This window comes from Tachypleus tridentatus, chromosome 8 (genome assembly GCF_004210375.1).
Source record: "Tachypleus tridentatus isolate NWPU-2018 chromosome 8, ASM421037v1, whole genome shotgun sequence".
Taxonomy (NCBI): Eukaryota; Metazoa; Arthropoda; class Merostomata; order Xiphosura; family Limulidae; genus Tachypleus; species Tachypleus tridentatus.
Window position 1 is genome coordinate 44,677,834 of NC_134832.1, and position 14,769 is coordinate 44,692,602.

General features: G+C 32.1%; 1 protein-coding gene across 5 annotated transcripts in view; it reads right to left on the minus strand.

The window, feature by feature from the left end:
* Positions 1-14,769, minus strand: part of Cep97 (centrosomal protein 97kDa) — a 64,992-nt gene that overhangs the window by 37,412 nt on the left and 12,811 nt on the right. For all 5 annotated transcript variants that reach the window (XM_076448696.1, XM_076448697.1, XM_076448698.1 and 2 more), the window contains exons 4-10: positions 12,452-12,507; positions 5,930-6,031; positions 4,765-4,878; positions 3,726-3,808; positions 2,859-2,942; positions 1,527-1,641; positions 917-1,223 (exon numbers count right to left, since the gene is read on the minus strand). In XM_076448696.1, coding sequence (XP_076304811.1) covers positions 917-1,223; positions 1,527-1,641; positions 2,859-2,942; positions 3,726-3,808; positions 4,765-4,878; positions 5,930-6,031; positions 12,452-12,507 — 861 coding nt within the window. The remainder of the gene's footprint in view (positions 1-916; positions 1,224-1,526; positions 1,642-2,858; positions 2,943-3,725; positions 3,809-4,764; positions 4,879-5,929; positions 6,032-12,451; positions 12,508-14,769) is intronic.

The following is a 14,769-nucleotide window of genomic DNA, read 5'->3' on the forward strand; positions in this document are numbered from 1 at the left end:
ATAAAAGAAATATAGAGAGCAATTTGTTCTAGTCATGAATTTTGTACTCAATTGTGGCTTCCCATAACTTTCTAAGCCTTATCAACTTTTGCACATGGTGAATGTAAAGCAAAATAATTTTTTTAGGTTTTATATAGGCAATTTGAAATAACAAAAATCCTAAATTACAATATAAATATCACATAATTCCACTATAGTTTACCAGGCTTAGTACCTAAGATGTATTTCAGTCTAAAAAAATATGATTTTTTTTAGCTCAACAATGTTTTACCACTTGAAATTTACCAAGAAAAAAAGGGTTTACTGTGTAAATACTTTGGAGAAGCTCAGACGACCTTGAAGGGAACACTCTGAACTTTTGATTGGTTGTTCACATGTCATAGACAGAAGAAGTGTTTCCATAAATGCAAAGAGATGGATGGGGCCACTATGTTTTGATTTACTAAACCTATGAATATCTCAGAGAATAAGAGGTTCGTATTTAACATTATAGCTTGCCAATATCAATAATTGAGTTTATAATTTGTAAGAAACTATAGATTTTTGTATTTGGACATCATAAACATCAAATCTAAACCAATTCTGTATTCAATATACCATGTGACAAACAAAAATTGATATTTAGGTGTTGTTTTTTTATATTTACTTAAAAATCAAGAAATTAAGTAATACATAATACTGAAATTTGAATTATAATCTACAATATGATACCAAACTTACTGACATACATTCATAAGTTAGTAGTTCAACACAGTTTTGAATGCAAGTCTACAGATGTGATGACATAGCCTTTGATCAGTGACTGCAAGAAGACTTGTCAAACCTGTCTCAGTAGGATTAAAGAGAAGTTAACTAATTAACTACTAAATTTATTTCATTAAATTTAACAAAATTTACAGAAAATTATTACACAAACCTGTATTTTGTGACTGTATGTTACTGCAATGGTGAACATGATTATTAACAAAACTCTCATTTAGTCTTGGTGTCTGATCAGTACAACTATTCTGTAAATTAGTCTTTTTGGAACGAGTAGGAGAAGGAGAGTTTTGTGGCTGACTGAACTCCTTCCTTAAAGACCACTGCTGACTAGGGTTCTGTGTAGTAGCTGTATCATTTTCTGAGGCTCCTGGAAAAGTAGACAGTTCATGAAGCAACTGCTCCTTGTGCTGTCGTTTCATCTTGAGAACACGAGTTAAACGCTCTTCCTCTTCTGTGGACATCTGTACAGTAGTTAATTTATGGGAATTTTGTTTAATATGATAGTATTTTTAACAAGGATTAACTGTGTTTGTATCTTTTCCTCAATTGAAAATCTGCTCAACATAAAACATATGAGGAAAGAATAACTAAAAAAAATGTCAAGATCATAAACATAAAACATAAACATAAAAATACATTGAACAAAACTTACAACTTTCTATACCTCAAATGCTCAATGACAAGAAAGAACAAAAATTAAAATTATTACTCTGTTTTTTTTCAACCAGGTAAAAAATTATTATTGAACTTTAGAAGTAACCTACCTGACTGACAGAGGTAAGAGGACACACGTGAGCTAGATATTCTACAAGTTCCATATGTTCTCCTGGTCTAAAGTGGCGACCCTTACCTTGACTGAACAGCCATTCAGCCTTCAAACTAAGTGATTTAAAAATCACAAATTAATATAATTGTAAGACATTTATAATCATAAAGATAATTTTTTAGAAATAATGGGAGAATGAAATTGAAATAATTGATGGTTTGTCTCACATTACAACATATAAATAAATTTCATATGTTGTTAAAGGTTTTTAAAGTACTTTCATATTTTTACCTTGTCATGACTTCACAATATGACCAAAGTATGAGTACCTTTCAAGTAGGGAATTTATTGTTATTTTTTAAAAATAAACTTTTAACATCATCATTATATTATTGTTTCATCAGATTTCTAGTTAAGTGCTGATATCTGTTCAGTGATCAAAATATTTGTGATCTTCAGAATTTTCAACTCACAAGAAGATCCATGATCATAAAAATTGTAGCTTGTTTACTTTTCACATATATACTTTTAAATGTCATCTGGCAAAATAAAAAAATTTCATCTTAGACTTTTATGTTCCTTGATGAAATACAAAAAAACAAACACCAATATTAATTGTATCCCTACTCGTAGAGAGGTAACTTTCTCTACAATGTTTCTTTTTCAAAACAAAATAATAAAAACTAGCACACTGTGAACATGATAGTATTGAAAATTTGTATGCATGGACAACTATGTCTGAACATCATGTTTAATGTTTTCTTCAATTAAAGAACAGATAATCTTTGTAGCTAAAAAATAAAATTAACTTAAATCAAAAAACAACTATTGCTTTAAGATTTCAATTTTATACTGAGAGGTAAAAATAAATAATTTATTTTTTTTGTTTAAACTGATATTTAAAGCATTCATAAAATGTTCACAACATTAATTTTGAGAACTTAGAAAAAGATCACTAAAGTGTATAGGAGATCCAAGATAACTATTAAACTTCAAAAGAAGAATCAACTGTTTGAAAGTGCTTGAATCTCCTGAAATATACTTCATTTTTATGGTGGTTCTTCAAACTGCTTCTTTCATTTAATATGGCTAAGGTAAGTATTATATATTAAAATTACATACCTGTTGTGTAAACTTTTTTATTAACTGTTTCCAAGCATTAACAGTGTTAAGTGTGTGTGAGCAATATATGTAAGTTAGCCACTTTAATGTTATTTAAGAAGTATACTCATATCAAAGAATATATTTTTATCATTAGCCCCACTTCAACATGTATGTTAATTTTCTCATTTAAAGGATATTTTAAAACATTACAGTAAAACAAACTTACCTTTCCCTCTGTGTAACTACGTAATTATCGAGCACACGCACCCCTAAACACCAATTCACAACAAAAGGTCTGTAATCAAACCCACTGGAAGAGCACATTTAGGATGTTCTTTTCACTCATCATGATATATTATAAACAGAACTAATCTATAAAATGTTATGCTACAGTACCAGGTTAGTAAGTTCATGTTAAAAAACATGACACAACCACAACTCTAAAAGAGTACAAGTGGATGAGAAATTTGGAAATATGATCAAATCTAATTTAGGAACAAAAATTACAGAAGGTAGTAATACCAGAAAAAATATTAGTCATTTGGTGGTGTAGACTGGTTGTTTTCAGTTTTTTTATTTCAGATTACTGAGAATTAGATTTATGAATTTAGCTTACTTTAAGAAAAAAAATAATCAATATTCCTTTTTAAGGCTACAGAATAGGAAAAGTAATGATATATTAAACCAATATCAAACAACCTCATGGGAAAGAAATCAAGAAGTGTATTTCTAATTAGTGCTTCAAACTAAATATCTTAAGCCTTAACAATTACAAAATTGGATTGATAAGTTCAGGTTACTAATAAAAAGATAAATTAAGATATTTTTAAATTTAATTCTATAAGTTTTATTCTGACAAAGAAACTAATAAAAGCTATAAACAAAAATACATAATAAGCAGCTGTATTTGCACAGGGAAGTTCTAATTGTTATGAGTAAACAGTGCAAATGCAAAACTAATAAATTTGTATTATATTAATAGTGATCATTCAAACACAACATAAAAGGACTGTTATATAACTGTTTATTAAATTTAAAAACAATGAAATGTTTTCAGGTGTTTCAATCAAATTTGTGGATTACAAAAGGATACACTGTCTGACCAGTGAACACAATGCAAGGATTGTTATTTACAGTTAGATGTTCCAAACAAGTGAGTGAAGACAAGTGAGATATCTGTAAATAAAAAAACAACAAAAGTTCCATTACCACTTTAAGAAAATTGTAGTTGTTTTATGAACTATAACAATACACAATATAGAATAGTTAACAGAAACAATTTGTTTGTTTGTATTTAAGCACAAACCTACACAACGGCCATTTCTGCTCTGCTCATCACGAGTATTAAAAACCCAGTTGCTAGCAGTACAAGTCTGCAGATATATCGCTGTGCTACTGATGGACCAAAAATAAGACATTATATTTCTACTTAAGAAACAATCTTTCCAAGGCATTTCAGACCTAAGTTAGGTGAAGTTCATTTATCAGATAGTGAACCTACTAAGTGTAAGATCACTGTTTTGTATCAATATGCAAAAATATTTTCTTGATTTACGTATTTTCTAATTTTGTAAAATATCTGGAATCTCTCACTAAACAACATGAAACAGACCTTATTTATTATGATAAACAAAGTTATATGGTGTTTTTAAAGAGTCAGGTTTCTTTTTTATAAAAAGAGTCAGGTGGGTTTTTCAATGAATCTTCATATATTCAACTACCATACTGTCCAAGCTGTTTAGCATATGACAACATTTTAAACAAAAAACAAATATCCTGTACTCTAGATGTGACTAAGATTACAGTTATACTAATGCCAATTTAAAAACACAGGTAAATTGAAAAGTTAGCAATGTGTGAAACTATCTTTTACTTTAATATCACAAATGCAAGACCACCATACCCATTTTTGAGCCAATGCCTGAACAAGAAACTTTAATTGAATTTCCTTTGTTATTCAGTTTTTTTTTTATATACTGCTAAACAACCTTAGAAGATTACAAAAGTTTATTTTCGCCACAATTAAATTTATCACTTACATTCATGGAATGTTTTAGATTCAATACGACAATTGATTGCTTTAACATCTCCAAATATTATTGATGACTAATACATTAAAATGATTTACTCACTTCATTTAAGTCTGAAAGATTATTGTCTGCTAAAGACAAGATGCAAATGGATGGAGGTAAGTAAGAAGATGCTCCATGGAGACTGGAAATATGATTTCCATTTAGATGTAAGGTCTACCAGAAGTAAAAAGGAATGTTTTAAAAATAAAGTATTATTTATTTTATTTATTAATGTAGCTATCATAATAACATGTACTTCAAATATATCTTGTATATTTAATATCATTTAAGATTATTTTTTATAAATAAAAATATGAGATACACATCAGTGAATGTGCACAATAAAAAAGAATTAAACCAAATCACTGGTATGCACAGAATAAAATGAAATAAGAGGAAACCCTTAATAGCCACGGCACTTGAAACTCTTTCAGACAGGATTAGAGCAAATTAATCTATAAGACCATAGGCATGATCAAATACATTTATCCAAAAAATTTGTCCTCCTTAGTCGAAAACTGTAATTAGATCACAAATCAGTCAAAAGATGACAGAGCTATGAACTAAAATTTTGTACTTAAAAAAAATCCTTAAGAGCCATACTATTAGTTGCTCATCTGTGGCTACAATACATTTTGGGTTGTAAAAAAATACATAATATAAAATAGTAGAATTTTATTCTTTTATATTGACTCCACACATGCATTTTTATGAATGTCATCATTTTATCTTCACCTTTTTTGCTCATGTACTTTGATGTACTGAACATTTCTTTAATTTTAGCCTCAAAATGTTTTCATTTTTACAAACATGCTTCTTATACTCAAAACACAACTGTTTTATAAAAGTTTACTTGTATTATAAGTGCAAGTATTATGCCAAATCAATGATGCACACCTTATCCATATGCATTAGAGAATATCTAATGTTGAGTGTTTTTATTCTGTCTGTATATAAGTATATCACTATTACATTTAGTAGGTTTAAAAGTTATGACTGAAGAATTTTATCCATGATTTTATGAATAAAGAGCCAAAGAAATATTAAATATTTGTCTTCTATCTTCATAATAAAGATCATTAAATTATACCAGACATCTCAGAATTTATTGCTTAAATTTCACACAAATTTTGTACAGCATTTGCATGAATAAATATCAAAATGTTTGCAACACTTTTCTACTAAGTTAACATATCCATACTTCTAATTGTTTTGTTCCCCTCACCTTCAGTTTCTCAAGATGTGAAATATCCCCCAGGCTTTCAATGTTGTTATCAGACAAGTCCAAATAAATGATATTTCTGTTGTGTTGAAGATTTTGGATTAACTAAAAGAAAAACTTGAGAGCTTTCATACACATCATGAAAGAAAAAGCTGTAAAAACAATAAAAAGTTCAAGGATAAACTTGAACCACCAAAAGGTTTTAGTTATTTCACAAACAGTGTCAAAGGTATACAACCACCTTAATTCTGACAATTCTAAAAAAACATAATCACAAATAATAACCTTTTTCAACCAACTGGTTTGCACATTTGGAAGTACCTGGTTTCATTTACTTTACTGCCAAATATTTGTAAACAGAATGTATAATAATACATGTTCTAGGTGCAAATTTTATATTTCCATGCATGTTTTTTGAAGTTAGAATGAAACATTGAGACTACAGTTTCCAACTAAATCTGGCTGTGGGGTTTTTTGACATATTTGGTGGCATGAATTCTCTACAATGATCCTACATGCACACATATTTAAAGCTGACTTATTAGTGAAACATGATAATCATTTATTCTACCATCAGACTTGGAAAGCTGGAATAATTAAAATCAGTAGCAATTAAAATCATTAATTTTGATAAGATGATTATTTTAAAACTCTCAATCCTAATAGCTTAGAGGCCCAGCATGGCCAGGTGGTTAAGGCACTTGATTCGTAAGTGCCTAGCGTTGCAAGTTCACACCAACATACTCGCCCTTTCAGCTGTGGGGACATTATAATATGATGATCAATCACACTATTTGTTGGTAAAAGAGTAGCCCAAGAGTCGGCAGTGGGAGGTGATGACCAGCTGCCTTTTATCTAGTGTTACACTGCTAAATTAATAACAAGAAATCATAATGGAAATATTTCAATCACTTGGATAATTAGAATAATCAGAAACACTAATTTCTTTTAGTAAGTTTTTTATAACATTAATCAGTCAGTTTACATGACACTAAGTGATCTAATCACTGCTCAGGTTATCAATTATATTTATTAATCACATTAATTGCCCAGCTCTACCTCATACACAGTACACTGCAAAAGTGTCAGGACAAGAGGTCATTTAGTCATTCTTTCCATTTTAAGGAACTAATTCTTCTATGCCATTATAGAATATAAATTTCAACACAATGATAATGCTTCACTGATCCCTATTGATAATTGAATGAACCAGGGTGAGAATACTTACTATTCTTTAGAATTCCCATATACTTGTACCGGACATGTCGTTAGGGTACTGCTTGAAAAACATACTGATCAAATTTGGGGTCTGAAATAACTGTCATGGTGCCACATGCAATGTCTTTACAATGTAGAAAAATGCCAACAAAGGTTAAGCTGAAAATGACCTTATATATTGGGTGCAGTCGAAAAGTTGTTTCTGCTTTATTTTGGTAAAAATGTTAATACTTGTACCAGCTGTCACAAGATACATTTTTACTTCAAGTGGGATTCTCGTAATCACGGAATGTTTAACACTACATATTAAGTTTTGTTGTCATGCTATCTTTGTGTGGAACCCATTCAGGATGGTGAAAAGATGGTGGAGAGTTCAGAGGAATATTATAAACTGAAACTCTGATCATACAGAGATATTCACTACAAGTTGAGCAGAAATGAGTAACTATCATCTTCAGTTTTACCCATACAGTCCATGTGTGGTATGATCCAGAACATGCATGTTTATGAAGGAAAATATTGCAAGGTTATTCACTTACAAGCAATCTTGTGCAAAACCCATTGCAATGGTGACCATTGCAAAGCCCTGGAATATAAAAAAGAATAAACATGACCAAACAGTGTAGATTTCAAGTTAAATAATATATGATTAGCACCACTCTATGGCATGTAATGATTTATAAAGAGAAGGTCCTTGAAAAGAAAAGAATGTATCAATAGAAACTTATTACAGTTGCACCAAAAACTGAAGGTCACAAGCAGAAGATGAAAACTTGACAAAGAAGAAATATGATGTGATGTAGATAATGGAAGACAAATATATTGGGTGCAGTTCATATTCATGATTGTGGAACTTCCTTTCATGGACAGTGAAGATGAAAATTGAGGGGAAAAAAAGATGTGTCTAATCTAATGAGAAGACATCCAGAACAAATTCTGGAAGGAAGAGGACAAGGAGAAATAAGCCAATTGGATAAAAAGTAGGCCCTAATTAGTAAGGGTTAAAAGTGAAAAATCATGAAGGGAGGAAGACTACCAGGTGATAAAGAGTCAGGAATGTGTACCATGGAAGGAAGCTGTACCAGCAATATACCAGCAAAGAGCCCTGACCAGGTACAGAAATCTAACCAGATCTGGTCAAGGGTAAAGATGAGAAATGGAAGGAAGGGAAATAGGCAAAAAGGAGGAGCTACACTCCCAAGCCACTGCGGTTTTTGGGAGGAAGGAATGATCCAGATAAAGAAGAAGACAGATGATAAAGTGTACATAAAACATCAATGAAAAACAAGTCCGACCATCGATGTTCACATGCTAAGAAATGGAAATATGTTTTAAAGGAAAAACAAAACATGAAACACAAGGAAAGTGGTTTAAACAAAGGTAAAATAAAGGAATGATGCACCACATTAACATTTTAATCAGGAAGGGTAGTTTGTCTGAGGGGATGACACACCCTAAAGAAATTTAAGAAATATAGTAAGGGTAGGTGAAGTAAAAACTGAACAGTATCAAGAAAAACAAAAAGTGTGGGATAAAGCCACCTAATAACTCGCAATCAAGGAGCCCGAGGACCATCAGTCAATTTATCAAGTGAGAAATTCCACAACCCAAGTCACAGTACACTGATCAGCAGGAAGTCCAAGTTGTAGATCAAGTGTGAGACACCTTCAATTTGTGCTGATACACCTCCATGGGAAAAGAACATAGGGAACCAGCTAAAAAGAATGCAACTTGATGGGAGAAACTGAATTTCACCATAAATGACTTGATAAAAGCCAGACATGAAGATGCCAGATGTCATGTATGAGATGTGACTGGCAGCTGAAGTTGAAAAAGGAAGGGAGGCAACAAAAGAAGAGAATAGCAGGTACTGTAACCATGGAAACCACAACTGAGCTGGCCAATAAAGAGCAATCAAAAAGGACCTAATAAGGAGTGGTATGGATGAGAGAAAAATAACTAAATAAAGTAATTGAATAGGAGGATAATCATGAAGATATTTGTGGGACCAATCTTGGCTTAAGGCCTCAACAGCCACAACCTGAGGATGAGGGATGGGCAACTTAAAGAGAGGTAATTTGTGACTGAGACTTGTAGCAAATGCATCCACATGGAGGATAACCCACCAACTGCAAAGCTACCTGAAAACAAGGGGATCTAAGGACTATTCTGCAAAATATATCTGGTGGGGGTGATAAAAACAATCCATAACAAGACTAAAAGCACCTGGCACCTGACACACAATGAAATGAATGTATTGTTCATGAGCCTAGTATAAGAGATTCCATGTCTCAAAACACAAATCTCTCAACCAGACAATGTTAAGCAAGAAGAAGTAAGTGATTCAACACCACATGCAGAGCTAAAGTTCAAGAATGTTGATATACAATGTGCTTTACTCCACAGACCAATGGCTTGAAGCTTCCTGATGGTTGACCAATACATCCTAGCACTGCATGGACGCATCCATAAAAAAAAACATAGAACCAAATGTAGGAGAGGAAGTGGCACACACACACTGATGTATGTGCCTTCTCCAACCACTAAAGTAAATCATCTCGCAGGATAAGAGAAAAGGTAATGAGAGCATAAAGAGGATCCCATGCAAAGTTCCAATAATTGGGAAGAGCCCACTTAAGAGATCTCACATGACAAAGAGGGGCCAGTGACTTCACTGAAGACTACATCTCCAAAAGCTATAAAAACTCATAATCAGTAAGTGTTGGAATAAAGAGGTTGTGGCAAATTAACAATTCCATAGAATGAAGTCTTAAAGAAGAAGACTTGGTACAACTGACAGGAGTGTTGAAATGAGCCCCCAAATATCAGATATTTAGTAGGCCTGAGGAAGGACTTTTCCAGTTTGATTAACCAGCCTATTTGAGAAGCCACTGAAAGGAGCTTCCAAGTGAGGATGACAACCTTTATTTCAGAATGGCCTGAAGAAGCCAGTCATCCATGTAATAGTGAAAACTCAACCTCAGAATATGAAGATTTCGAGCAAATGCTTGGACTACCTGAGAGAAAACATGAGTAGCTGAAACAAGCTTAAATGGCAGGACTTGAAATTGATTAACCACCCCAAGATGGACAAACCAAAGATAAGAACAATATCAAGTTAATGTGCAACTCACTACTGAGACCTCTTGTTGGGCATTTCCTACCCTGTTTAGGACTTCTTTTTGGTATGGTCTTGAACTTCTGACCAGCTAGTATTTAAGCTACTTTCATAGTGTTCACATTTTCCCTATTAAATACTAAAAATGTTTTTTATTTTTATTTTCTCTTTTCTTATTTTCATCTTTTTCATCTAACAATGCAAAATGTATATTTTTCTTTTTGTTCATTGGCCTTAAGATTTTGGCCAGCAGTGTATGATCTCAAGGAAAAAGGAAAGAAACAGGGAAAGGAAATGGAAAAAAAAAAGGGGATTACAAATCCATCTAATAAAACCTGAAGAACCTATTGATCCTCAATGAAGGAATGCCAGAGATGAAGAAAATCAGCAAGCCAAGCTCTCACTGAGTAGTCACCTGTATTGCTGGCGATATTAGGTTTTTCATCAAAAAATAGAAGAGGCACTCCAAGAAGAAAGGACAGGTAAGAGTTGGGAAGGGGAAGGAACAGGAAATGGTAATAGGTGTCATATGGGACTTTGACTGAGATAAACAAGCAACAATATTGGTAAGGGTAGATTGTTGTTAAACAGATGTCACCAAGGCTTTAAGTGTTTCCAGGATCTTGTCAAAAATGTACCACTGCAGAAATGGGGCCATGCGTAAATCCCGAAGATAAGCCAATGGTAAATGAAACCCAAGCTAAAATCGCATACCTAGAAGATTCCAACAACAGGAAAACCATGACTAGCCCGTGTAACATTTGATTTTCCACAGAAAAATCTATCATTGGGTCACCCACACCTAAGGCCTGAAAAAGAACACTGGTCACTGGTGTAACCCCTAAAGTGGTAAAAAAAACTTCAAAATTCACAGTGACAAAGAATCCACCAAATTGTGTGGTGACAAAATAACAATGCAACTGAAACCAACTGATAAAATTTTAAAGTTAAGAAACCGTCTAAATGAAAACTAAATAAATTAAAGAAAATCACTTTGTGAAAAAAACTTAAGTCAAACATGAAATATTAAACAAACAAGAAGTGTGTCTAAATATAAGCACAGCCACACAAGAAGTGATGGTTCAGCAGAGGAAGTCTCATGCACCACATGTGCATGTCCTGTTACTATTGGTGGTGAAGTGATGCATGTTGATTTGCATGAGACACACACTGGAATGTTTAAATTTCAGTAGGGAGGAGCAGAAGGCTTATGGCATGTGCAGAGAAAAGGTTTGCATATAAAGTGTAGCACTGAATAAGAAGAGCTAATTTTGTGAGAGGAGGTAAGTACTGTATCAGGAATCACCTTTCTCCAAGACTGACTCAATAAAGGTTTCATAAATTCTGACACATCTTTAGTAAAAAATACTTTATTTAAAACCCTGTTGTTTAGTGTACAACAGACTTTTATTGTTTACTAAAAGCTTGCCAAATTTGTTGAAGATGTACTAGTAAATTTAAAATTACAGTAAGCATTACTATGTAGTTTTACAAATATTGGTGTTGGTCGAATGGATCAACCCCATGTACAAATTGTTAATGGATCTAACTATTACACATATAATTTTATAAAATTAACCAATAACTATACATCAAATGATGACTCAGAATTGAAAAACTCAATACCTCATTCACATTAATAATGCAATCTCAATAAGCAGAATAGATATTTATTTATAGAAATACAAATTAATGTCATCAAACTTCAGGGAATCTTAATACAACTGAACAAAATAGGAAAATAATTAAAGGAAAATATGTTAAAAAAATGAGAGCAGTTCAGTGAAAGTTATTTGGCATCCAAAAAGAATAAAGGTTAATTTTATTAAACTATTCCATTACGTGTAGTTTTTTTTTCCCACCAACATAAATATTTGCTCTATGTATCAGAAAAAACAATAAACTGAAATCAAAGAGCTTTCAGTTTTCATTCAAACTAAGAAAACTTTAAAAATACTAAAGAATGTATAATTACCATAGTTCAACATTTTCCATGACCCAACATTAGTTTAAGGTATAACAAGGGAAAGGCTCAAATAATTTCTGTACATGTTCTCACATTCAGATCAGATTACCAATTTATCACCTTAAAATTATCTATCAGTGATTAGAATATTTTTTGTAAAATAAAAAAAACCTGATAAAGTTCCACCTTTTGTTTTAAACTATTTGTAACTGACTAGACTCACCTTGATTTTATTACCTGCCAAGTCAAGCCATGTTAAGCTGTGGAGTTCCTTTAAACCTAAAAAATGTATACATTAAGTATGTATACTGTGAATAAAATACTATTATTGATTAAAAGAGTTCAGTTACTTTTGTGTAAACAAGTTTTAAGATGAAGATCACTTAAAATTAATTCAAAACACTATTTACTAAGAAACTCTTTAGAATTTATTTTCAAATGTAGGTTATCAAACCATCAATGAAGAAAGTCTTTCATAAGCAGTTACTTAGAAGATGACATATGAAGACTATAAAAATATTATCTAGCATTCATTATAATTAACCTAATGCCATACAATTAGATACTCTATGAATTGCTGGCTATACACTATCAGATGACTGTGTCACTGCAAGTGATGTCTTGACAAATAACCTTTAGTGAGTTATTAAAAATGTATGTTGGGCTTAAATTACAGCTAAAGTGTTCTCATTAAAACATTTTATTTTGAATTTTGTTACTCTTATTGCTGATATCTAACTAAAATAGGTTAAAAACAGCTAATATCTAGCTCATAAATAAAATTATTAGAATTTGTTCATTCATCATTTGGGTATCCTAGCCAGTAACACTATTTATAGCCATACTGCCAGTGATATCTCAAAACATTTGGTCAACTTACAATATATAGGTTAGTTCTGAGTTAAAGTATTAGGCTAATAATGCAAAATAATCTTTATGATAAGAATTTAAAAGTAAACAAATAAATATGAGATCTTTATACTGAATGTTTAGCCAATACTGTAAATGAGAGTAACATTAAAAAAGAATAAAATACAAGTTACAAAATACATTGTAGTATAATGTATTTGGAATATTTGAATTTGGAAATAAAAAGTTTATAACTTCAAAATGATGCTTCTGTTTTACTGAATATCTTAACCTGAAGATTTGATTAACAATTCCTGTATCTAAATTCCAGTAATGCGTTTGGTTTGAAGTTAAAACCCTTTTTCTGTCACAGTTTGCACTGTTAAGGAAACCTTAATATATTTCAGTAACATAATATCATAAGTATTTCTCTAAGTGTAAATAATGCACAAAACCTTAGTTACAGTTATCTTATTATGGTTTGTTATGAAGAATAATAATATATCTCCACATATTGTTACCACTCCACAAATACTCCCCATATTTTCCAAAAAACATAGTGGCTGAATAGTGCACATATGTTGTCAAGTAGAGAATATATAGCTTATAAAAATTTGTTTAATGTGAAACTATGATAATTTAGTAACACCATCTTGAAGAGATTTGTTTACTACAATATTAATTTATTAGATAATTTCAAAACTTCTGGTGCAAGATTTTAATTTTCACTTTATGTTCAATAGGTTTACTAATGATGATAAACAGATTAAACTAGTTTTTTTTATTTGATAAATGGAGGAGTTATCCTTACAAGCCATGAAAGTGGTAGGGAAGAATAAACAATCTGGAAAAAGAAGAAACATGTAGAGGGACAAAGTGTATGTGAATCATCAATGGTAAACAAACAGGCCTCCAAAATTCACAGGTGAGTTGGAGAGGAAAGGAAGACACAAGGGAAAGTGCAACAAGGATCATTGAGAGAGTGGTTAGAATGTAGGCAAAGTGCAACAGTGCAGGACCACATTAATATCCCCATCCAGAAGGGCAGCCTGCTTCAATGGACAACAAATCCAATACATTCATAGGCAAAGTACAGAAGAAGTTCAAACTTGTGGGAATGGGAAAAACAAAAGTTTTGGGACATGACTACCTGATAATCCAAGAGTGAGGAGGTAGACAACCCCCTATTTGAAAGTGAAGAGAGGAAATCTCCATGATGAAGAACAGTGGGTTGATCAGAGAAAACCCTGGTCTCAGAAACCAATAACTGAAAATTTTCATTTGTGTTAAGAAAATTTCATACAGAAATGGCAAGTGAAACAAGCCAGAGAAGAGGCTAGCTGTCTAGGAAATGCTGGTACACTTTGCCAATGACCAGAGGAAACCTGGGCATAAAGACAGAGAACAGGAAAGTCTGGATGAAACACCAGTGACTGAAGGTGGGAAGGACAGAGACAGAGGGAATGGTAATGGACGAGGATGGAGGAGCAGGAGAAGTCACAGAAACAACAGATGAGACAGCTGGGCAAGAGCTATCAAAAGTATTGAACATGGTGTTACAGATGAATGAAATCACCTGGTAAAGAAGAACAGGAAGATAGACAAATGTAGAGATCCAATCCTGGATGAAAACAACTAATCAGAACAAGAAAATAAGAAACTAGAAACCAAAACCAAGGCAATTTGTGGTCA